Source organism: Apodemus sylvaticus, chromosome 8 (assembly GCF_947179515.1).
Source record: "Apodemus sylvaticus chromosome 8, mApoSyl1.1, whole genome shotgun sequence".
In the NCBI taxonomy this organism is placed as follows: Eukaryota; Metazoa; Chordata; class Mammalia; order Rodentia; family Muridae; genus Apodemus; species Apodemus sylvaticus.
The window spans coordinates 30,057,652-30,084,703 of NC_067479.1; the positions used below are offsets into that span (position 1 = coordinate 30,057,652).

Below are 27,052 nucleotides of genomic sequence, written 5' to 3' on the forward strand. Positions count from 1 at the left end.
AATGTCTATGATAACACAGAGTGAAACTTAATTAGAAAACATTGGTTCTTGGTATATTACTATTATAAAGTACCATAATCTTCAATATACTTAAAATACATTAAGATGTACCAGACACATATTTAAATGTTTTGAATATATTATTTTATACAATCCTTGAAATAAATAGTGGACTAGTTCTTCACTACTCTATGTAGATAAAGCAATAGAGGTACATCATTCTAAACAATATTTTCAAGTTCACATAACTAAGATATAATTGAATAAATGGATAAGGTGATAGAATAAATGTGTAAGTATATCCGAAATATGTATAGTGAGTTTTTCATTATTTTCTCTGTTCTATCACAAGAAAAAAACATCCCTCATGCAGATTTTTAGCATGGCCATATCATACATCATTTCTCAATTAAAAGCAGAAAAATGTGGGGGTTTTGTTTTGTTTTATTTTTTATATTGGATATTTTCTTTATTTACATTTCAAATGTTATCCTCTTTTCCAGTTTCCCCTCTTCTGGAAATCCCCTATCCCATCCTCCTTTCCCCTACTTTTATGAGGGTGTTCCTCCACCCACCCCACTCCCACCTCCCAGCCCTTGATTCCTATACACTGAGGCATTTATCCAGCCTTCAGATGACCAAAGATCTCTCCTACCATTGATGCCCAACAAGGCAAATCCTCTGCTACATATGCAGCCGGAGCAATGTGTACTCTTTGGTTGGTGGCTAACTCTCTGGGAACCCTGGGAGGGGGATCTGGTTGGTTGATATTGTTGTTCTTCCTATGTGGTTGCAAATCCCTTCAGCTCCCTCAGTCCTTTCTCCAACTCCTTCATTTTTGACCACACGCTCAGTGCAATGGTTGGCTGTGAGCATCCACCTCTGTATTTGTAAGGCTCTAACAGGTGTTTTGTGTGTTTGTTTGTTTGTTTTTGAGAACAAAATGATGTCACATAATGTCCCTTATAAAACATTTGCTAGCTCAATCCCTACTCTTCCAGTTGGCTAAAAGTACATCATATTGGATAAAATTCTGCACCAAACAAAATAAAATATCTATATTGCAGAGGGACACTAGCATGTTTTCTTAGGTTTGTGCAACCCTGATAAGGCCAATAATCTCAGTTGAAGGAAGAATAAATATAAGATCGTATAAGAATGCAGTTTTGTTCTTTTTCTAGTAATCAAGCAACAAAAACTAATTTTAAAATCTGCATGATTTTATTAAAGAAAAATTTATGCAGCATTTTTGTATTATTGTCAAACTGAAACCAATGATTTTGTTTAAGTATTTCCCTTCAATTAAATGTTACATATTTTTAATGCTTAATATTGACGATAAGAAAAGCATTTTAACCTTCTAATTTACTATATTTATAAAGATATTTCTGGAACACACAAGGAGGAATTAGAATGTATTATCTTGATTTTGAATTTATTCTGGTCCAATTATTGTCTCAACTTAATTAGAACTTTTTGCATGGGAATTAGGACAGCTGCAATAAAGAAACACATTGTTAGGCAAACAGAGTCTTAAAATACAGTGACAGCTAAAGCATATCACATTTTATAATATGTATGCATAAAGTATAAATATATTCTAGTAAATATGGGGTTTGGAAACACTAATATTTAAAGCAGTTTCATCATTGAAAGCATCATTTGCTCAATGATTTAATTTTAAGTACAGACATTTGCAATAGGAATTGAGTTTTAAGAGTGAAAATATATTTGACATTTACATTATCACTATTGGGAGACTATTTTGAGTGCTTATTATTTGCCATGTAGTTATATGTATTTTTATGTGACCTCCATCCAAGTACTATGAGTCATATAAAATTGAAGTGTGAGGACTAGCAATGACAATGAACTCTTGTATATTGCCAATATTAGTCAGGTGGTAAAAAATGATATGATTCCAAAGCTTCAGCAACAGAAAGACAAACTAGCGCTCCTCATTCCAATCATCTACTCCACTTTAACCTATTCTTAGCAACATCACTGTTACCCAACTATAGCATATGCAATGTCTCACATTTTTCTCTTGTTGCTCACATTCTTCTTTCTAGTATAGGTTATATAATATCTCCCACAAACATATGGCTTGTAAGCATTTTTAATTTTATTTTTCTAATTTTGAGGTTTTCATAAAGGAGTGCATTGTTTACATCATTTTTACTCCTTGTTGTCAATTAGTCTTGTCTTCCCCATACCCTCTCAAGATATCTTTGTCTTGAATTCCTAGTTACACATAAGTGTTGTGCCTTTGCATATATTTATAAATAAGGCCCTGGTAGGTTTGTAATTTTGGGCAGTTGGTCTTTTTATGGAAATACATATTTTTTCTCATATTATAGGTCCTGATTATAGGTCCCTTCCTCTACTTCCCCCAGGTTCTCCCCACCTAACTTTTCACTTTCCATTCAGATACATCTTTCTGTCTTCATTAGAAAATGAATTGGATTCTACGGGATGATATAAAATAAAATATAATAATATGAAACAAATACTAATAGATTGATTGGACAAAAAAATCAATAAAAGAAGCAACATGGCCCAAAGAAGGTACATGAAACAGATTCACATGCGTAGACATACTAACTCTCAACCACACTCTCAGGAGTTAGATGAAAACACAATCTGGAAGGCATAGTATATACACAAAGGACACTATTTCTACATCCTCTTGTGCAGAGTTCCTGAGCTCTGAGAGGGAGGGGTTTGATGGAGACATTCTTTAAGAGATGATCCAGTGAAGAGGGGGAGGAAAAAAGAAACAAGGGAGGGAATGCAGGAGAGGCAGCTAAGATTAAGGGCATTTGTTACTTAGTAAGGACTTAATAGAGTTGAAACTTCCTAAAATATAAACATATATATCAAGTGATAGAAATGAATACCTTAATATTTTTAAGAGAAAATTAATGAATGTGTTGAATGAGTTAATGGCCTACCTAATTTTAAAATTTATAGTTATATTTACTATTTTACAAAATTTATTATATTCTATCTCAATAATAATTGTTTTATAGGCTACTTCAAATTTTAAATAAAATTATATTCTAATATATATACTAAACATTATTAAATGTACCTTCAAATTTATGCCTCTTAGTTGTAATTTCATAAGTAGTATGAAAGAATTATGAGGTTTCCAGGTTCTCTGCAGCAGTTTTATATTATATAAAAGATATTAATGGATGTTTAAATATTTCCAATGAAGGTGTATTATTTGATTAACGTAGTTACTCTTAGTTGTTGTCAGTGCTAAAGGAAGCTCCATTTTTCTCGGGGGATTTCCCTTCTATGAAAAGACCCATTTTCTTACCGCCGATGGAAAGTGAATGGCTGTCTGGGGTGCCCACTTGTACTCCAGGGTTCATCCTGGCCTGCACACTGAGCCAGTAGGATGGATGACCTGTAGCTTTTCTCAGTTGCTCTCCCTCTGGCCTCTCCTCTAACCTTCTCTAGCTCACTGACTTCTCTGCACCAGCTTCTCATTCCCAAACAAACTTGCCCTTTGCCCAAGTGACCTCTTTCGTCTTCCTAATTTGGCCTCCTCTCTCACCCTTTTCCCTTGTTCTCCTTTGCCTTGGCTCTCTTTTTCCATTTTCATTATCCTAGCCTCTCTTCTCATGGCCAAGTCCAATCTGCTAACCATGTTCAGTGTACTATTTTTCTCTCTGTGATCTGGACTCTTCTGAATGCCTCTGTCTGTTCTGTCCCTTATATCTACAATAAAAAAAAAAAAAAAACCTTTCCCTTAAACTTATGCTGCAGTGGTGATATCCTTAGTTTAGACAGTAATATTGTGAAATCACATATGTTTTAGGAAGTTCATATATACATATTTTATGAAATTCTGTTTGTATCACATTTTGAATTGACTATAAATTTATTACCTTAAAATTATTGAATGGGACGATTCATAGAAGTCTTTTCACATATGCCATATGCATACATACAAAGAAAGGCCAAAATGCTGATATGCTGATATATATATATATATATATATATATTAATTGGTTAAAAATATGTTCAATAATAAAGCAAACTGAAAGTCACATAATTTAAGTTTGGCGTCCAAACAAAAGGGTGAATCTGAGTAAGGCATCAATGTGTTACTCCTAAGGCAGAATTAAACATATAAAACAGATTCTTGAAGGATTCAAGAACAAACAAAGTAGTCACGTTTTGAGATGCAAAATATCAAAGAGAAAAGAAGGTAAGGCAAACATTTATTTCTACCTCTTCTATGCATGCATTCATACCCCAGGAATCGGGTCACTAGGAACTGCACAATAATAAATTTATGTTCTTCAACATGAAAATACACCATGTACTAAAAAACCATAGCTACCAACGTAGACTACTTTTGCCAGAAAAAAATATCTTCCAGAGTTGAAAGAAAAACTTTTCACCATATAAACATCCTTATATAGTTTATTTCTAGCAACAATAACTACAACAAAAAACCCTAAAGAGAACTGCAGAATAGAAACAATACTTCCTAAAGCTAAGAGAATTGATAAAGAAGACATTGAAAGCTATAATTTATGTAATACAAAATATAGCTATGTACAAGCCAACAAACAACATCAAAATAACTGTAAACCACAAACATCGATACTGGCTCTAAATATTAATAGACTCTATTTACCAATCAAAAGATACAAGTCAGTTAAAGTACTACATTTTTATGAAACTTTAGCATTAAAATTCTTTCACAAAGAGAAACGAACACCGTTCAAATCATTCATTAAGCCCTCTGTATCCTGATATCAAACTAGATAAGGACACATACACAATTAAATTCAAATTCTAAATTTTCTGATCAATACAGAGGCAAAAATTCCCTAAATACAGTAGAAATAAATTTAAGAATGCATTGAGAACTATAATATTATCAAATTATTTTCATAATAGGAATAGTTTTGTTCAACATAGAAAATTAATTAATTTAACAGAGAATACAAATAGACTATAAGACAGAAATCACACAATCATCTCCAGATGTCATAAGTCAATGATGCCCCAGAGTGCCAGGTCAGGAAGGAGGGGATGCATGGGTTGATGAGGGAGCACCCTCATAGAAGCAGGGACAGGAGGTATGGGATAGGGTGTTTCCAGAGGGGAAACCAGGAAAGGGGATGACATTTGAAATATAAGTAAAGAAAATATCCAATAAAAGAACAAAAAAAGGAAAAGAAAAAGAAATGTTAGAAGGTCGCTTATTCCTGTTGGAGATAGCACACACCTATGCTTTAAAGCCCTAAAGACTTTCATTATATCATTTTGGCAGTGTCAGGATATGAGATCAAAATGCAAATTTCAGTAGCATTTTTATATACTGGAATGCTGGCAGAAAAATAAAACTATAAAATGCCATTCTTAGGATAATATAGTCACTTGAAAAGAACATTTGTCTAGGACAAAATTCTGATCAAAGCTTTGAAAGATTTTTACAAAGAATACATTAAGACACTAAAAAATTGAAGGCAACAAAGGCCAAACTATATGCTCAGTGATTGGAATATTATGGAAATCGCTAGATTACTAAAAATGGTCTATAGTTTCAATGCAATTCTCTTCAAAATTTGAATGACATTCTCCACAGAAATAGACAATATGATCCCAAGTTCTATATAGAAACTTCCTCAAAATCTCAAATACCCAAATCATCCTGAATTTGAAAGATATCACCATATTATAAATATCAGATATCAAATATCAGCACATACCATAAGAAAAGAAGCAACATGTTAAATGTTTTCACGTTAATGAAACCATTCAGTTAGTAGATGATTCATGCTGCATTTAATTATTCTAAGTTTCTCTTCTCTCTCTCTCTCTCTCTCTCTCTCTCTCTCTCTCTCTCTCTCACTCTCTCTCTCACTCTCACTCACTCGCTCTCTCTTTCCTCTCTCTGTCTCCCTGTGTCTCTCTCTGTCTGTCTCTCTATTTGTCTCTCTCTGTCTCCCTGTGTCTCTCTCTGTCTGTCTCTCTATTTGTCTCTCTTTGTCTCTCTGTGTCTCTCTGTATCTCTCTGTGTCTGTCTCTCTGTCTCTCTGTCTGTCTCTCTGTCTCTGTCTCTGTCTCTCTCTCTCTCACACACACACACACACACACACACACACACAGACACACACACATACACACACACACTTCCTTTAAAACAGAGTCCTACTGTATAACTTAGACCTTAGATTGGCCTGGAACTCAGTGACTTGATAGTAGTCCTTATTGTGAGACTTCAGCTTTGTAGTGCCCAAAGTACACATATAAAGCACTAAAATGTGTTAATTTACTAACAAATAGCATTGTTTATGCTTACTATTCAAGCCATACTTAGTGCTATAAACTTGATTTTTTTAAATCCTTAAGTAAATTTGTTTCTTTTGTTTTTGACAGTTGAATATTTCTTTGAATATTTCTCAGCGACATTTCCTACTTATTCAACTAAAATATACTATAATGAGATAAAACAAAAGCTATCACAAACAAACTAGAGAAAAATAACCCAATAGAAAGCACAAGAAACAAAGACCCATTCATTCACACATCCAGGAATCCCACAAAGACTAAACTCAAGTCTCTGCCTTCAGTGAGAAATACTGTTTCAGTCTGAGTGTTCTGAGGTTTCTTAGTCTCTACATGTACATCTGTGGGTATAAATTTGACATTCGAAATACCAGGTTTTTACAGATTTTGGTTTTGCCTGTTTTGTTCTTTCCCTTGAAGATGGTATGAAAACTGGTTGTTTGCCTATTTGTTTTCTAGACAGACAGACTGAAAGAGAAGAAATGGGAGGGGGTGAAGTTGAATTGGAGAAGTGGAAAGGATCTAGAAGGAACTAGAGACAGGGAAACTGTCATCACAATATGTAGCATAAAATAACTTACTTCCAATTAAAGAATAAGAAAGAAAATTCCTAAAATACAAAAGTATTTATTTTATAATTTTAGTTCATATTTTCTTAGGATAAGGACACACAGCATGAAACTTAACTTCCTAAGCATTTTTTTCACTGTACAATGCACTACTGTTAACTCCATGCCCATTGCTTTATGTTTCCCTATTGTGTTTTAGGAGTAACTGTGCTGGAAGGGCCTATTTACGCAGTGGGAGGCCATGATGGCTGGAGCTATCTGAACACAGTGGAAAGGTGGGATCCCCAGAGCCAGCAGTGGACATATGTAGCCAGTATGTCCATTGCTCGGAGCACGGTTGGAGTCGCAGCACTGAATGGCAAGTGAGTAGATATTCCTGTAATACTCTTAGAGGTCAACAAAAACAATAACTTTGTGATAATATTTAAGAATAACCTTTAAATAATGGAATATATAAAAAGCCAATGGAAAACAAGCTCAGTGACAATTATTTATTTACAACTGATGGTTGTAAATAAATAATTCTTTGTTATTTCTATAGGACTTCTGAGTGGGAACAAGTGCATCTCTGCGTCGTATCTTCCCCCTTTTATTGAAGATAGATGTTTTTCTTCATGTAATGCATCCTGGTTATGTTTTCCTTTCCCTACACTTCCCTCCAGTCCCCTTCCCCCACCTCACCTTCCATCCAGATCCGCCTTGTTTTTTTTTTTGTTTTTTTTTCCGGTCTCTCATTAGAAAACAAACAGGCTTCTAAGGGACAATAATAAGATAAGATGAAACTAATGTAGTGGACTAGGACAAAACAAACAGAACGGAAAGAGCAGGAGCAAAGTGCAAGAAGCAGATACAGAACTTCCCTATCATGCTGTGTATCATGTTGGCCTTCTTTCTTCACAATCTCTCTCTCTCTCTCTCTCTCTCTCTCTCTCTCTCTCTCTCTCTCTCTCTCTCTCTCCTCTCTTTCTCTCTCCTCTCTCCTCTCTCTCTTCTCTCTATCTCTATCTCCTTGTGTGTCTATCTCTCTCTATTTCTCTCTTTCTCTCTCTCTGTCTCTCTTCTCTCTCTCTTCTATCTCTCTCTATCTCTATATCCCTGTGTGTCTATCTCTCTCTATTTCTCTCTCTCTCACACAAGCACACACACAAATAAACAGTGTAAATTAAAGTTAAAAGAAACACAATGCAAGTAAGACAAAAAATTCTAAAACAAAAATATCCTACAAAAATTAAATACACATGGAATTCATTTTGTGTTGGCCAATTACTCCTAGGCATAGAATACTTTTTATATACTCAATGTCACACCTTTGGAAAGTTCTGATTTTCTGTTTCCAACCAAGTATCAATTGTATATAGCTTCTTGATTAAAAGTGAGATTTTACATCCATGTCTCCTTTTCACTGCTGGGATTTTGTTGGATTTGAACCTCAGGTCATGTTAATGCTGTCAGTTTCTGTAGGTTCATATATATATATCAGTCCTAGGGTCATAGAAGACACTGTTTTCTAAGAATCATCTACTACCTTTAGCTCTTATAATTTCTTTGCCTCATCTTTTGTATAGATTCCCAAGCTATAAATTATACTATTTAGAACTGAGTATTCTGAGGCCACTCAGTCCTCTACACACAGTCCAGTTGTAGGTCTCTGTGTTACTTTCTACTTACTGAAAAAGGAAGGTTCATGAAGATCTCATGATATATTCATGGGTATAGTAGTAGGTGGTTAGGTATCATTTGATTTTTCTTCCTTTAGTAGAATAGTAGGAAAATATTTTCTCCATGAGGCAGCTCGTCCTAGGTTCTTAACTACATGACAGTTCTGGGTATAGTCTCATCATATGGTATAGGCATCAAGTCCAGTCAAATGTGGTTTGCTAGTCCCATAACATTTGCACTTGTATTGAACCAGTAAATCTGGCAAACATGCAGTTTTTTCAAGTCACAGTTTTCGTGGCTAACTGACATTGTTGATTACCTTTCTCCTCTGAGGCCCTGCAAAGTATCTTCCCGTACCACGAATGCAGTAAAGTGAATTGTTCGCTTGGGTACCTGCTCAGCTTTTTCACGTTCAATGAATATAGAAGGAAATATTCTAAAATCCTTACAAAGAGAATTCAAGAGACAAAAAAACAAGCTCTATATCTTGATCAATTTGGCTCCGTCGTAGAGATACAGGGGTGGCTGTTTCAAGACACAAAAATCCATAAATACAATCCATCACATGAACAAACTGATAGACAAAATTCACATTATCATCCAATTAGATGCAGGAAATATATTTGACAATATCCCTTAATGATAAAAGTCTGGGAGAGAATAGGAATAGAGGAGACATATCTCAAAATAACAATGACAACTTAAAGAAACTCCACAGCCACTGGAGAGAAAGGCCAAACATCCTTAAAATCAGGAATAAAAAAAGGATGTCAACACTCTCCATACCTGTTCAATAAACTACTTCTTTCACCCAAATTGTTGAAATAATTATTTATACAAGCAAACCGACGGTGACTAGCACTTGGTGAGTTTTTGTGAAGTAATTAAAAATCCTTGCATTTATGCATTTTATTGTTACTCTCCACACATCTCAGGATTCTACCAACACTTAGTTCACTGCAGCTGATTCCCACTGTGGTTTACCTTGTGGTATGGCAAGATGGAAAAATGCAGACTCCTTACTGGTCCAGAACTTTATGATCTAAGCTGACAGGGAATCAAGGATGGAAATCCATGCCATACATACATAGTTGGACTGGGATGTTGTGGGGTATGTCTTTGTTCAAATTTTTTTTGTACAGACCTGGACTTGATCTGATACAGTCACTAGCATACTGCCTCCATTTCTCACTGACATATCATTCGGTATGTGATGATCTCTGTATTTATAAGGAGGAATGGCACAGAAAAATATAAATCTGCCCTTCATAAGCAACCCACTTTTTTCATTTTATTTTATATTATTTTATATGCTATACTGGAGTAAACTATCTCACCTGCTTTTCAGAGCTCTTATGAAGTTATATTTGGTGATAATTACATAAAGTAGTGTATTTGGAAATGAATATCATGGAACTTATTTCACATTCTTGCTGAAAAACTGAACACAATTTTGTTAGATGTAATACATTTGATAGCTGTTTGTATTTTAACACAAAGATTCCAGGTAAAGAATTTACAGCCTTGTATTTTGAGGATGTTTAAGTTATTATAGACAGGTTTACATTAGGCCTAAATCATACTCTTAATGACATTCAGAAAGTTTTATGTGTATAAAGTGATTTACAGATGGGTATATACGCAGGTATATTAAAATATTAAATATTATATTAATATTCTATTTTAGTTTGGAAGAAGTATTTTTATAAGTATCATTTCTATATTTCCATTGATTTTGTCTTTTTGATGTTCTTTTACTATGAAATTTGTAATTATATACAATAATATGAATCACATATTTTCAAATACTTACCACAATTTCATCTTTAAGATTTAACCTATAAGTAAACATTTTTTTCATTTAAATAAGATGTGGAGTTGTTAAATTAAAATATTTTCCAGTGGTTGGAGTAATATGATTACATTAAATCCAAGTACACTCCAAGTGTGTGATGATGTTTAATTTTTTCAGAGATGATTCAATTTATTCACATTGGTTTGTGTTTTTGAATATTTTATGTGTTAAATGGTTACTCATATATTAAATATACAGAACTAAAGTGGAAAATACATTATTCATGTCTATATGATATATTTTTATTAATCTAATGTGTTAATTTATTTAATTTTTACATATATGCTTTATAAGAGAGAAATACATTAAACTGAAAATAAAATCTTGTGTCTGCCCTGGTTAAAAATATAATACTTATCTTAGTGCTGCAGTGATAGCTAACTGTGTTTCTAAAGAATCTGTTTTTATATGTAACTTGGTACTATTCCCTTGAAGATTTCAATATCCCTTTGTTGTTTTATATGTTTAGTACTTTGATTATTTTACATTATTTTCTCTTTTTGTACATTTGGTGTCCTGATTTCCACATTATTGTGATTCATGTATTGCATTACTGTGCAATTAAATACACAGGCACTGATGTTTGAGTTCACTACTTATTTTATTATACATTCTTTTAATTATTACTTTGCATCAAAGCTATTATTTCTTATGAGGTTTTTCTTAAATATTTTAATGTTTAAATTTAATTAATACATAATACACTACACACACACACATATATGTGTGTATATGTTTATATATATATATGTCTACTGAAAATATTCTCCAAAGTGACAGTAATATATGAATGGAGATTCTAGACACAGGTTTTGACAACTTGCAATTGGAATGTGCCAATACACGTCATTCATTAATCCCCTTCAAGCACATTCACTACACAAGTTAGTTTTTTAGCTGGGTTTTATAATGTCTTTTGAAATTTCACTTTGCTGCAGTAGTATTTGCCAAATAGTAAAATGACATACTAATACACTGACACTCTTGCTTTTACCTCCAAGTTTCTAGGATTACAGACATCTTTAGGAATCACCAGACATTTTGTTCACTTTGCTCTGAATATTGAGTTTTGCTTTTGCCGTATTTGAAATTTGTCATCCTACGTTGTTTAGAAAATGCTTAGGAACAGGACGTGTGATTCACACACACTAACAAATGAGCTACAACCTCTCCCAGGTGAAATTTAAATGATTACAGGTCTCACTCTTGGCAAGCAGAGAAACATTCCAATATCACTGTGCAATCTCTGTCAAGGCAAAGAGTGTGCAATGTAAAGAACATCAATTGAGTTTGCTACAAATGACAAAGCACCAGAGTTTGTGTACACAACAGGCTACAGGTCATGTACAATATAGAAAATGGCTTAAGCAAAGACACACGATAGCTTAATAGCATTTATGTCTTACTGATTATATATCTTACTGATATCTAATGTCTCAAAGGTTGCATAAAACCATTATTTGCTTATGTATCTGAGCAACTATGAAGCAATCCAATCATGAAAATGGTGACTTGTAAAAGCATGCCTCAGAACCACCAACCATGAAATAATAGACAACAGCCAGTTGCTATCAGTCTTCAGTTTCCTATCCATTGCTAGCAGTTTCAGTCATAGATGTTGTCTTCAACAGAAGCCAAATTTGCCTGTGATTGTTGAAGACCAGGCTAGTCTTCAGTCTCATAATCAGCCACAATAATCTGACCTCTCTGCTTCATTGAGCCATTCTGATTCATAAATAACAATTTGGTTATAATCATCTAAATACCTTCTTTAACATAACCTTTCTATTTGGATTTCTTCACTTTTTTCATAATAAATATAGTCACTTTTTAAACAGCATCCACTATCCCCCTAGTTTTCATTATATATTCCTCTGAACTCTGAACCCCCACAGCATTCTGTATTAATAACTTGCTAATGCCTCTGGGAAGATCAGGATGATGAGACTCTGCTTGTCCTAAGGAGAATTTAGTCAAGACTTTTTAGAAACCACTTAGGATTTTTGTGTCTAAATTGTAAGTGGCATAACTCATATCATTTGCTAGTTTCTAATAATCTTGTTTAATATTCATATTTTCACTAAGACTGCTCTTAGCCTATCAGTAGTCATCCTGCAGTCAAGGAGAAACTGGGTTTACCTGAAGGGGGGGAGCTGTAAATGAAAAAGAGACTGGGCTGGTAGGGAGTGGGGGTGGAGGTCGGTGAGAGGTGAGAGAAGAAAGAATCCAAGACAAGGTTCTGATCAAAGCTCCAAATTTCATATTCAGCATTGCATTTATATAGGGCAAGCCCACAAACCCCATCCTTTGTTTCACCTGGATTGTTGCAAAGCAAAGTCAGCAGGCAGTCTATTCTTTTAAGCTCCTGTGGGAAGTTGCACAAGCAACCAGGGCAGATGACTCCAACAGGGTCCATAAGGTCCATTGTGCATTGTGGCAAGCTCCCAAGGTCTGTATAGCCGGCCCAAGGCTGGAAAGGCCACATCTACCAAGTCAAAGTTAGTGTGTGTGTGTGTGTGTGTGTGTGTGTGTGTGTCTGTCTGTCTGTCTGTCTTGCTACATAAACCTTAAGGAGAAGCTTTTGGTTTTGTTTTGTCTTTCAATGACATTTCTACAGATGAATCTTCAGTTAAAAATTATATAATGCAGAAAATTTGAATTTTACTTATTTTTAATTTAAAAATATGCAGTGACCAAGTTATTACAGCATATTATATATAACATATATACTATATTATTATATGTACATATATATACATATATAGCATATATATACATATGTTATATAACATGTATATATATATGTATATATGTACATATGTGTGTGTGTGTGTATATATATATATACATATATATATATATGTATATATATATGTGTGTGTGTGTGTGTGTGTGTGTGTGTGTGTGTGCCAGGAGATCACATTGTATTAACTAGAAATAGGAAACAGCATGAAAATGAAGCTGCAACTCCAGAGGGAATGCCAAGGTGGTGTCAGGGGATTAGGTATCCATTTAGTAAAGTATTCATTGAAGTATCCATTTACTAAGTTTGTCTTTCAATTCTACTAATGTTTCAAAATATGGGGAAGACATCTAAGCTATTTTGTGTATTTAAGAGCACATTATAATAAAGTTATGTGGGCTCTATCAAGCTTTAGTGTGCAGCCATATATTTCAGTCATGTGTGGTAGGCACAGTAAGTCTAAGGCTGGCTTTGCATCTGATGCCATGATTTCTTAGTAGGCAGGAATGAAGACAGTCATCCACCTGCCTGGGAGCTTAGTGAAATCCAGAAATAAGCAGCTCACACGAAGAGGTTCACTGAGCAGAAGCAGCAGAGCATTCTGCCTTGGTATCTACAGATTGTCTTGGAATCAGATTAAAGGATTTCCCATTTATTAAGAAACAAAGGACTAAATTATTAACAATATGTTTTAGAACCTTTACCCTACATCTTGTCATTCTAATAATTATTGCCTACAGGACAAACTACCCAAATGTTTTAAATGTTGTATTAAAGAAAAGTAATATATTTTGTGTGTGTGTGTGTGCGTATGTGTGTATGTGCACACACACATGTCCACATATATGTGTTTTGTGTTTTGTATAGATGTATATATATAGATATATAGATATATAGATATAGATATACATATGTATGTACATAATATCTACTTGGCCAAACTTTGAAAATTATAAATATATTTTATAGCTTTGTTGAACTATGACAAATGGTAAAGAACTGTGTATAGAATATAGATTACTAAGAAAGTTACATATTTCAATGACAAAAATGTGGAATTAAGGAATTCCTGGTGGAAAAAGCATTTTTTTTATTGTTAAAGATAGGTAGAAGTAGCCCTCTACATGAGGTAAGGAGGCACATATTCTCAATATGCATGGCTTCTCTGAACACTAGAGATCAAGAGTTGTTTCAGTTTGCAGGGAACTGTTAAGTCTCTTACTGAGGACAATGGACTCCTTTTCTTTTCTTTGTGGTGTTTTGTACCAGGGTTTCCTATAGTAAAGATTGTGTCACCATGCATGGATGAACCAATTACCTGGTTTCCTATGATAATAAAGGCAGAGATGATTAGTCATGGAGAAGAACACCTGAAATAATGAGTGTCTTCTAGAATCTTACTGGTTATGAATTTTCATGTGCCCATAGTCTTGTAAAAGTGAGTCTGTAGTGTGCTATGTAGCACAAAATAATTCAGAAGCCAGTTAAGGCTCCACCATACTCTTTTCCTTTCACTGCTTCTTCCATCCATCTCTCTAACCTAGAAGATGACTAGCCAATTCCCTGGAGATTCAGTATGAGTAGATTTTTTTCAATGAAGTAATGATGCTTTATATGCATCCCATATTTTCATTAGTAAAGGAAGAATTATGTAGGAAAATTTCATTGGGGCAGATAAGAGATTTTTTTCTAAAATGAAAATATAGGTTACCTTCTAGAACAAGTTTTAAAAGGTCACTTGAAGTTCCTTTTTAAAGATTAACATGTCCTAAAATCAGGACCTCTCAGGTGTGAAGCAAACTCAATAGCTATGAGCTCTTGCTGCATTTTTTCTCCATCATCATTAGGAAATGAATGAATCTGAACAAAAAACTTAGAATATATCTTGTTTTTATCTTAACTGTGTTTGTCTGTAAAAACCCTAGACATTGGGTTTCTGCCAGCTTTTATAACCTGTCAGATTAAAAAGAGGCTTAAATATCACTACTTTATCAGAGAACTGATTTAGGTAAGAGTAGAAATCATAACATGGTTTTTTGTTACAAGGTTGCAATGCTAGCACCTAGCATAGCTAAATGTGGATTACTGTGAAGTCAATGTCAGTGTTATCTGCATAGTATGAGATCAAAACTGTATCTTAAAACTGAAGATTAAATAAATGAATAAAGTATTAATGAGACAACCTGTTTCTCAATACAAAAATACAACTTTAACCATTCAAACCTATATCCTTATAATACGGGACTTATTGCCCAGAGCTGCTATAGTATATGTGATAGAATATAAAATCTGCAGCACTTTCTTTAATAGGTATACATTAACTAGATAGGAAGGCATAGAAACTTGATTCTAAAACATTATGTAAAATCATCTTTATGCTAATTAAGCACAGAAGTAATATAATATAATGGGAAAGTGTCAGATTCTTGCTATTCTCAGCAAAGCATAAAAGTTTACTAAAATTAATTATATGACTGTATCTTAGGCCAACTCTAGCATGCTGATTCCTAAGGATGATATTTTGGTGGGCCTTTTTTGTGAATTCAGAATGCAATCTCAGCTCCATATCTGTGCCTACAAACCTCTTTTATTCTTCCTCTGTCTTTTCCATCTTCCCAGTTGCATCACCCCATCCTGTCTTACCCAAGCTTCCATCACATGTTATAGATCATCTGCTGTTGTGCTCCCTCAGCCACCTCTCTTCACATGGTGTTTTTCTTGTGTGTAATGTTGCCCACACATTTCTTCATCGTACAGATTTTACTCAGCTTTCCAGGCTAACTGGAAATCTTCAGGTTTCCTTTCTCATTGTCAAACTGTCGTTTCTCTCTTCCTATGTTATCAACCCACTAGCCTCAGTGTTAGAATCTCTTTCCTCTAAGATCAAGGATTGACAAATGGGACCTCATAAAATTACAAAGTTTCTGTAAGGCAAAGGACACTATTAAAAGGACAAAACGGCAACCATCAAATTGGGAAAGGATATTCACCAACCCTACATCTGATAGAGGGATAATATCCAATATATACAAAAAACTCAAGAAGGTAGACCCCAGGGAAACAAATAACCCTATTAAAAATGGGGTACAGATCTAAACAAAGAATTTTCACCTGAAGAAATTTGGATGGCTGAGAGGCACCTTAAGAAGTGCTCAACATCATTAGTCATTAGGGAAATGCAGATCAAAACAACCCTGAGATTTCACCTTACACCAGAATGGCTAAGGTCAAAAACTCAGGAAACAGCAGGTGTTGGTGAGGATGTGGAGAAAGAGGAACACTCTTCCACTGCTGGTGGGGCTGAAGGATGGTACAACCACTTTGGAAATCAGTCTGGTGGTTCCTCAGAAAACTGGACATAACACTTCTGGAGGACCCTGCTATACCTCTCCTGGGCATATACCCATAGGATTCCCCGGCATGCAATAAAGACACATGCTCCATTATGTTCATAGCAGCCTTATTTATAATAGCCAGAAGCTGGAAAGAACCCAGATGCCCCTCAAAGGAGGAATGGATACAGAAAATGTGGTCTATTTACAAAATGGAATACTACTCAGCAATTAGAAACAATGAATTCACAAAATTTTTAGGCAAATGGTTTGATCTGGAAAATATCATCCTAAGTGAGGGAACCCAATCACAAAAGAATACACATGGAATGCAATCTCTGATAAGTGGATATTAATTAGCCCAGAAGCCCTGAATACCCAAGGCACAAATTGCATAACAAATGACTCCCATGTAGAAGTATGGAGAGGGTCCTGATCCTGGAAAGGATTGATCTAGCATGGGAAGGGAATATAAGGATAGAGAAAAAGGAGGGAGGTGATTGGAGAGGGGATGGAGAGAAGAAGGTTTATGGGACATACGGGGAGGGGGGATCCTGGAAAGGGGAAATCATTTGGAATGTAAACAAAGAATATAGAAAATAAAGATATTTAAATATATAATGCAAAAAAAAAAAAAAAGAATCTCTTTCCTCTTCAGAGTCCCAATGTCAAATTTGTTCTCTTAGGGAAAGGAAGCAGGAAGTCTATATTGTGATTCTCTAGATTGAAGAGGGTTTCTGAAAGGATACATATTGTTAATTGTCCATGAGAGTCGGCACACAGGATAGTTTTAGTCTAGCCGCTCAAACTTTGTGATTTCTATACTTTGGTTATTATAGGTGTAGAGCTAAGTAGAATAAATTGTTTTAAATTTACTTTTATTTTTTAGTTCTTGGTCCTATAATGTTCACTTAGAAATAAGGACATCACAGGTAAAATTGATTAACTAGGTATGTTCACAAAATACTCATTTAAATTTCCTTTTCTGATGTGGAAATACAAATACCAGTTTTCATAAAGCATTAATGGAAGAATAAACAAAGGTATTTTTAACTCTTTAAATGAGTTCTAATACAACAGGTTTTTTTTTTCCAGAAGTCTTTTGTGTTAAGTGTAGTCTATATTTGGCTTTCAATTTTTCTAATATCTGGTATTAATTTTATGTTGAAAAATCATACTTGTTTTCTTTTATTCTGTTTAATAAAATAATACAATAGATAGTATAATACAAATAATAAAATAGAATAATACAAAACTTTAACATTTTATTTTTAAAATTCATGGAATTGTGTAAGTTAATTTAATAAATAATTTTTAATCTGATATATTGCATATCTTACTGAGTATTTACAGATAAATACTGAGTATTTATAGATACTAACTATCTATAAATAAGGTTTATTCATTTAGATATTGAGATTTTTTAATGTGTCTACCATGTGTCTACAATGTGTTACTAGATTTAAAGCATAAGTACCTATGTCAAAGAAGTTGATAATACAATCTGAAATTTACAGAAATATTTTTCCAAGTATTTTTTTAAAAATATGCTATAACTCAGCCTGAAGGAATGGCTCAGAGTTTGAGAGCACTGACTGCTCCTCCAGAGGTCCTGAATTCAATTCCCAGCAACCACATGGTGACACACAACAATCTGTAATGAGATCTGGTGCCCTCTTGTAGGAGGCAGGCATATTTACAGGCAGAACACCGTACTATATATATATATATATATATATATATATATATATATATATATATATATATATATATATATATATTATAATTCAAAAGTGTGTGAATATATTCAATAGTTACATTTATAAATGCTGTTTAACTTACAGTAACATTTTTCTATATTCTTCAGCAAAGAGTGAAATATTTATAAATCACACATTTCTCCTGTAAAATTGTTTATTTCTAATATTTGATTTAATATATGGTATAATAATTTGTTTTACTCTAAAACCTAATTATTGGAAGAGTTTCAGAGCAAAAGTCTGATCAATCTTTTCATATGCTCTTATTTGTGTATGTAGATATGTGGCCTTTATCCTTTATAGTGTAAATGTGGTGTATGCATAACTGTGATTGACGATTTATATTGATTACTGTGGCCATTTAATGTGATGCTGGATTCAAAACACTACTGTTTTCTAACTTTTGAAATACATATTCTTAGAGATTGAACCAATACCTCATCAAATCCATAGTGTTTTTGCTGGCTTTTGTATTACAGTTATTGATGGACTCTTAAATAAGTTTGGAAAGTATTTCTTCTTTGGGTTTTCAAAAAAATTGCATGACTGGTAACCGTTATTTTCTTTTCTTTCAAAAATTATTTTGTTAGTATTCTAAATGCAAAAGTTGTCATTCCTCCATCCCTGATCCCAGAGTTCATCACCCTTTGCATTTATTCTCTCTGTGTATCTTTCTATGTGTCTCTGTGTCTTGTTCTATATGTGTGTGTGTTTGTGTGTATGCATAGGTGTGTGTGTGTGTGTGTGAATATAATAATGCAATCTTATAGTCCTAGGCTTTTCTCGGGTTTAAAATAGTAATACACAGTTCAAACACTGATCAGCCCTGTAGAAGTGTGATACTCTGTGAGATGTCATTATTAATTCTAGTAGATGCACAGTATCATTTTTTCTGTACATTATGGCATGTTCTTATATATGCCAGTAATTATTTAAAAAATCTAAAACTAAAATATACATGACATAATACTTAACAATGTTTTTATATTATAACTATGAACATTGCTAAGCAACGTTTAGATATCTGATAAATGGACTAAGATTTTCATGTATACAAATAAATACAGAAACTTAAACATAACATCTCCTTTTAAACATTAGGGAAACATCTTCTCTGTGTATTGTTAACTAGGGACAATGCTATAGGCTCTACACATACATGTACGTAATTGTGCAGTATTTCTACAAAGCATAGTTACATTTTCGCAATATTTCAGTAGTATAGCAATGCTTCTTTTGAGTTAGATGTTCAACTTAAATGAAATGGAAGTAAATTAGTTCAGATTTCATAGAGTGTTAAGGATCATAAAAAACTTCTGAGTGATTTTTTTACTTGGGTGATTTTGCAAGCTAAATTGTTCAATGCTTGTCATTTATACTGCACTTACCACTTAATTTCATCATTCTATATGACAGAGTCAGCAGGCTGCTACTGAGTAATCAAGCAGCTCAGAATGACAGTCACAGTGAGAACACTCAGGACACTATATATATATATATATATAATCATGTAATGCTACGTGAGAAACAAAAATGGCTTTTAAAAAATGTATCCATGATTTGAAATCAGTTTAAGCATAATATTGTAGAATTATTTAAGAATAATGGACCATGGAGTTGCATACCTGCATACCTAAGGCCTCCAAAATATAGCATACAACCTATTACATTTTTTCTATGCATTTATTTTGAAACTGAAACATGTAGAATTAAGTTGACAAGAAAATTAAGAATAATATTCATAGTTAAGGATGGATCTGATACACTATTGAGATAAATAGCTCAAACCTTTCTTTTCTTGATGTTTATACTATGGGAATTGTCTGCAAGTCTTCTATCAGAAGTAACAGCTACATGCCCTGTAGCTACTATTCACCCTGATTAACTCCAAAGGTCGGAGCAGCCTCAATGTTATGCTCTCCCATTCTGATATTTTATGCTCCTAAAGCTCGATTCTGTGTTAAATCAGTCTCAAAACCTCCCTTTTTCAGAAATCCATAGCCTCTGCTTTAATCACCATTGTGATCTTCCTTCTTGTGCAAATGTTATTTTGTTGGTGAGACATCATTTTGTTGTTTACTTAAAATTGCAAACACAATCCATATACCTGCCAAGGCTTTAATGAATGACACTGGTTCTAAGTTTTATCACTTAGAATCTTCTGTAAGCACATTTCTGTGGCTGGTCTATCCTTATATAATGCATCAGAAGAAATAAATAATTATTTTCGAAAGTTTGCCTGTAAATGTACGTGACACACACATACATTTGGTAATGTGTTGCACATACAAATATATCAAATTAGTAAATAGAGACACACTGGGTGTACACACACACACACACACACACACACACACATACTAAAATTTTCATGCATTACCATAGGATGAAGAATGACTATGATTAAAGGGTTAAAAATGTATTTTTAGTTAATTTATTGTAAGTTGTGACACAGAACTTATTTTTGAAGGTTCCTATTATAGTCCTGTCAACTAAACAATTGCAGAAAAATTAGTGTAAATTTTAGAATTACTCATTCAAACCACTATCAAGAATTTCCTGAGAGGTTTTCTTAAACTTCAGCATATACACTAAGAAAGATGGTTGTTATGACAACTTGAATCAGAGTATCCTATTGTTTAGTCTTCTGAGCTCTGACAGTGCAATGCAGTATCTATGTCTGATTACTGATTCCAAATAAAATAATCACAGGCATCTGACTATAATCATCTTTCTTTTGATATAGTATACATTTTAAAATATCTTTTATATATATTTCTAGGTATTTATGCCAAGAAAGATGTCATTTCTCTATACTCATTTTAGTTTATGAACAATCTAACGATAGTTCAAAGAGTCCAAGATTAAAACCTTATTTTATATAATTTTACATAGAATACTGTATGTTACACTAACAAGAATTTCTTCTGTATGGTTATCTTCATTAAGATCTACATTTGAAGTAATATGTTTCTATTTGTGGCTCACAATTTAAAATTTGTTTTTAAATACAATATTTACATGTTCCAACTCAAATGGTAATACTAAATATTTTTCTAATTGTGGTTTCAGGTTGTACTCAGTCGGGGGTCGAGATGGAAGTTCTTGTTTGAGTTCAATGGAATACTATGATCCTCATACAAATAAGTGGAGCATGTGTGCACCGATGTGTAAGAGGAGAGGGGGTGTTGGAGTGGCCACCTGTGATGGTTTCCTGTATGCCGTGGGTGGCCATGATGCTCCTGCCTCAAACCACTGTTCCAGGCTCTTGGACTATGTGGAAAGGTAAGCCCTTAGGCCACTAAGAATGCACCTTATGCTTCAGAAAAATGAAATATAACTCCTGGGAACTATTTTCATAATTGATCCATTTTCTACCCATTTAACTTGCAGTCACCCTCCCTGCAATTTTCCCCTTAGTCTTTCTCCATTCTTCTTCATTTCATTCTCTGGTGTATGAACATTTTTTCCATTTTGCTTGTCTGTCGAGGCTCTTCTTTTCTATTAGGTTAAATAATTAACAACACTTTTTTTTCCCATATGATATTTAAATAAAATGCACATTTCTATTGTGGTCTTTCCAAATGACCTCTGATACAAAGATTTGCCATTTGATAGACAGTAAATTGCGCCTTAATCCATTTCTTTTTGTATTAATTGTTATACTGCTTCAGATTCTCAAAGGTGGGTCATGAGTTTCTTTGTTTTGTGACATTTACAAGCAACACTGATGGCCTTGTTGGACATCAAAGGATGCAGAGGTCCTTGACCCTGAGAAGGCTCAATGCCCCAGTGCAGGGGAATACCAGGACAGGGAAGCTGGAGTGGGTGGGTTGATGAGCACAGAGAGGAGGGGGGATGGGATAGGGTGGGTTCTAAGGAGAAACCTGGAAAGGGGATAACATTTGAAATGTAAATGTTTTATATTTGGCCACTTTGCTTAAGTTGTTTATCAACTGTAGGATTTCTCTGGTGGAATTTTTTAGGTCTCTTAAGTATACTATCTTATCATGTGCAAACAATGAGAATTTGATTTCTTCCTTTCCAATTTGTATACATTTGAACTCCTTTTGTTGTCTAATTGCTCTAGATAGAACGTCAAGTACTATATTGAATAAATATGGAGAGAGAAGGCAGCCTTGTCTAGTCCCTGATTTTAGTGGGATTGCTTCAAGTTTCTCTCCATTTAGTTTGATGCTGGCTACTGGTTTGCTGTATATTGCTTTTACTATGCTTAGGTATGGGCCTTGAATTCATGTTATTTCAAAGATTTTTAACATAAAAGGATGCTGAATTTTGCCAAATACCTTTTCAGCATCTAATGAAATGACCATGTGTTTTTTTTTCTTTGAGTTTGTTTATGTAGTAGATTACATTGATGGATTTCTGTATATTGAATCATCCCTGCATCTCTGGGATGAAGCCTATTTGATTGTGGTGAATGATTGTTTTGATGTGTTCTTGGATTCGGGTGGCAAGAATTTTATTGAGTATTTTGCATCGATATTCATAAGGGAAATTGGTCTGAAATTCTCTTTCTTTGTTGGATCTTTGTGTGGTTTTGTTATCAGCGTAATTGTAGATTCATAGAATGAATTGGGTAGTGCTCCTTCTGTTTCTATTTTGTGGAATAGTTTCAAGAGTATTGGTTTTAAGTCTTCTTTGAATATCTGATAGAATTCTGCACTAAAACCAGCTGGTCCTGTGCTATTTATTTATTTATTTATTTATTTATTTATTTTTGGTTGGGAAACTTTCAATGGGCACTTCTATTTCTTTAGAGGTTATGGGACCATTTAAGTGGTCTATCTGGAAATCAGTCTGGCAGTTCCTCAGAAAACTGGGCATGATACTACCAGAGGACCCTGTTATACCACTCCTGGGCACATAACCAGAGGATTGTCCAGCATGTAATAAGGACACATGCTCCACTATGTACATATCAGCCTTATTTATAATAGCCAGAAGGTGAAAAGAATCCAGATATCCCTCAACAGAAGAATTGATACAGAAAATGTGGTGTATTTACACAATGGAATACTACTCAGAGATTAAAATCAATGAATTCATGAAATTCTTAGGCAAATGGCTGGGAGTAGAAAATATCCTAAGTGAGGTAACCCAATTACAAAAGAGCACACATGGTATACCCTCACTGATATGTGGATATTAGCCCAGAAGCTTGGAATACCCAAGATACAATTTACATATCAAATGATGCCCAAGAAGAAGGAAGAAGAAAGTATGGATACTCTTCCTTCTTAGAAGGGGGAACAAAATATCCACAGAAGGAGATACAGAGACAAAATATGGAGCAGAGACTGAGGGAAAGACCATCCAGAGACTGCCCCACCTAGTGATATATCCATATATAGTTAAAAAACCCAGACACTATTACTGATGCTCACAAGTACTTGCTGACTGATGCCAGATATAGCTGTCACCTGGGAGGCTCTGCTGGTGCAGGACAAATACAGAAGGGGGACACTCTCAGCCAGTCATTGAACTGAGCACAGGGTCCCCAATGGGGGAGCTAGAAAAAGGACCCAAGGAACTGAAGGTATTTGCAGCACCATAGGAGGAACAAAGATATGAGCTGCCCAGTACTCCCAGAGCTCCCAGGGACAAAAACATCAACCAGATAGTATACATGGTGTTACCCATGGCTATAGAGGATGGCCTTGTTGGACATCAAAAGGAGGAGAGGCCCCTGGTACTGGAAAGACTCAATGCAACAGTGTAGGGGAATACTAGGACAGGGAAGCAGAAGGGGGTTAATTGGGGGAAGTGGGGGAGGGAGATGGCTTATGGGACTTTGGGGGGGCACCACAAAAGGGGAATTATTTTAAATGTAAATAAATAATAAATCTAATAAAATTAAAATAATAAAAAATAAATGTAAATAGAGAAACTAATAAAAAAAGTAACACTGAATATATAATTTCTATAACTCTTGTATATACAGGAAATGTAACTGGTCTTTTAAGTCTGGAAAAATCTGTAGCAGATAACCCAAGATTAAAGTAAGTCAGTACCTTGACTTCAGGTTTAGTCTAATAACACTGTCACATATTGCTTGTTCGTGCATTAGATTACATAGAACTATTGGATTTTATGGAACAAATGTTGGTAAATATTTAGCAAGGCTTGTGAACTTCCTTATTTCATACCCATGAACCTTCATCTCCACAGGAATGAACATAAGGAATATTGAAATAATGGTTTATTAGTTGGGATAAATGATTATATTTTAACTCCTAAAATTCAGTGATAATAACCATGATATTATATGTACATATAGTAAATGACCATACTGTTGATACTCTGGTGCTATGACTGGCCTGCTAAGCTGAAACATGTAGGACAAAGAATAGTAAGAGATTGTTCACTCATTTTCAATACCTATCTGTTGGCAAAATAACTCTGTACTTTTCACATTTCAGTGACAAATTGGCTGAATAGCCACAGTGAATTAGAGCACAGTATCTTAGGGAAGAAAGAGGCTCTATGCACATCATTGGAGATATGACAAAATTTCTTTCAATATTAAGAAAATATATACTTTCTAAATCATACTTATACTTGGAAATAGGACAGTGTACGTTTCACTGAAATGTTCAGAAATTCAATGAGGTTATTTTTTTAAACGTTGAAACAAAATTTTTTGAAATTATTAAGGATCTCCCAGGACATCTATTTTCATCTAGTAAATACTTAGAAAATTGGAGGAATTGTTCTATGATGAGGCTGCTACTTTTACCTTGCAAATGTTAGGAAAATGCTGCTAATGAAATAACATTTTCTAAAAGAATTCTATCTGAATTTCCTCTATAATATATTTAAATGTTATTTATTCACACATGTGTAAATAATTCAGTCTCAGAACACATTTACAATGCAAAATTAGATTTAAATACTCTGCTATTTTAAGTTATAGACATTCAATGTGTCTGCATAGCTTAATTAATGCAGAATACAAAATATTATCATGATTCTTGGTTAAATTCACACTGCCTATTAGAGTCAAAGTACTTTTGCACATTATAAAGCATAATCTGACCTCATTAATTTTTTATGTAGGTGACCAAGAAATCAAGATGTATAATGATGCCTCTGAGAAACTATTTTCTCCACATAATGTAAATAGTGCTTTTATACTCAGTAGTATAATACTATGCTTTATATATGTATATCACTTATTTCAAGATGATATCATATGTATATCACATGAATTATGCAACTATGGAGTTAAGCACATCAGAGCAGACACAAAGACATGGAATGGGAAGAATGAATTAAGAACAGAGTGTGCAATAGATGAAAGTTTGTTTTATAAGAAAAAATTGGCTTAAGTGATTTTTTTAATTCTTTAAACATTTTTAATAGTCCAGTTTTTATTCTCCTCCTAATACACTTTCTGACTGTTCCTCAACCCATACTTCCTCCAAGAGGACTTTCCCACTCCCACAGCTCACCCTCCACCCCTACCCTACCAGACCTTCCCACTCCCTAGGGACTCAAGTCCATCAAGGTTTAGGTGCACCTTCTCTCACTGGGGACAGACTAGGCAGTCCTTTGTTGTTCATGTGTGCATATGTGTTTGTGTGTGTGTGTGGGGGGGGCGTTATCAGTTGGAGTATGCTGCCTGGTGCAGCGTCTGAGTGATCCCAGGGTTCCAACTTAGTTGGAAGTGCTGGTTTTCCTATAGGGTCACCCTCCTGCTCAGCCTCTTTCTGCTTCTCCCAAATTCCACTGCAGGGATCCTACCTTGTGTTCATTGGTTGGGTGTAAATATCTTCATCTCACTGTGCTGTTTGTTGGGCTTCTCAGAGGGTAGGTATGCTAGGCTTCTGTCTATATGATAGCATCAGGAATAGTGTCAGGTGTTCAAGCCTCCCCTTGAGCTGGATCCTAATTTGGACCAGTCCCTGGACCTCCTTTTCCTCAGTCTCTTCTCTATTTGTGTCCCTGCAGTTCTTTTAGACAGGGAGAATCCTGAGTCGGTTTTTGACTTTGGGATGTAAGCCCCATTCCTCCACTTGATGCCCAGGCTTTCTACGGGAGGTGGACTGTAGAAATTACCTCTCTCTACTGCAGGGCATCCCATCTAAGGTCTTTCCCTTTGATTATTGAGAGTCACTCACCTCCCAGGTCTCTGGAACTTTCTAGAGAATCTGCGCACATTTTGCCTCCCATGGTTGCCTGCTTCTATTCTTTCTGATGACTTTCAGGCTTTCCCTCTTGTTCCCTTCTCCCTGCTGCCCGCAATACCTGATCATGTTCTCCTTTCCCCCTCCCTGTCCCCTCTGCCTCCCAGGTCCTGGCCCCCATACTTGCTTTCTCCTCACTCAAGTGGGATTGATTCATCCTTGCATGGGCCTTTCAGCTTGTTAACATTCTTGAATTCTGTGGAGTTTATCTTAGTTATTCTGAATTTTTCACTAATAGTCATTTATTAGTGAGTGCATACCATGTGTGTCTTTTGGGTCTGAGTTATCTCACTCAGGATGGTATTTTCTAGTTCCATCCATTTGCCTGAAAAAACTGAGGATATTTTCATTTTTATTAGCTGAGTAGCATTCCATTGTATAAATGGACCACATTTTCCATAGTATCCATTCTTCCATTGTGGGACATCTGGGTTATTTCCAGCTTCTGTCATAAATAAGACCACTATAAACATAGTGGAAAATGTGCCCCTGTAACATGGTGGGAGATCTTTTGGATATATGCCCAAGAGTGGTATAGCCAGGTCTACATGTACATTTACTTCCAATTTTCTGAGGAACCCCAGATTGATTTTCTGAGTGATT

The 27,052-nt window shown here is 34.6% G+C and overlaps 1 protein-coding gene across 2 annotated transcripts in view; it reads left to right on the plus strand.

Moving 5' to 3' along the window:
- The window catches only part of Klhl1 (kelch like family member 1), a 441,438-nt gene that overhangs the window by 398,841 nt on the left and 15,545 nt on the right, over positions 1-27,052 (plus strand). For both annotated transcript variants that reach the window (XM_052190812.1, XM_052190813.1), the window contains 2 exons: positions 7,090-7,252; positions 21,312-21,524. In XM_052190812.1, coding sequence (XP_052046772.1) covers positions 7,090-7,252; positions 21,312-21,524 — 376 coding nt within the window. The remainder of the gene's footprint in view (positions 1-7,089; positions 7,253-21,311; positions 21,525-27,052) is intronic.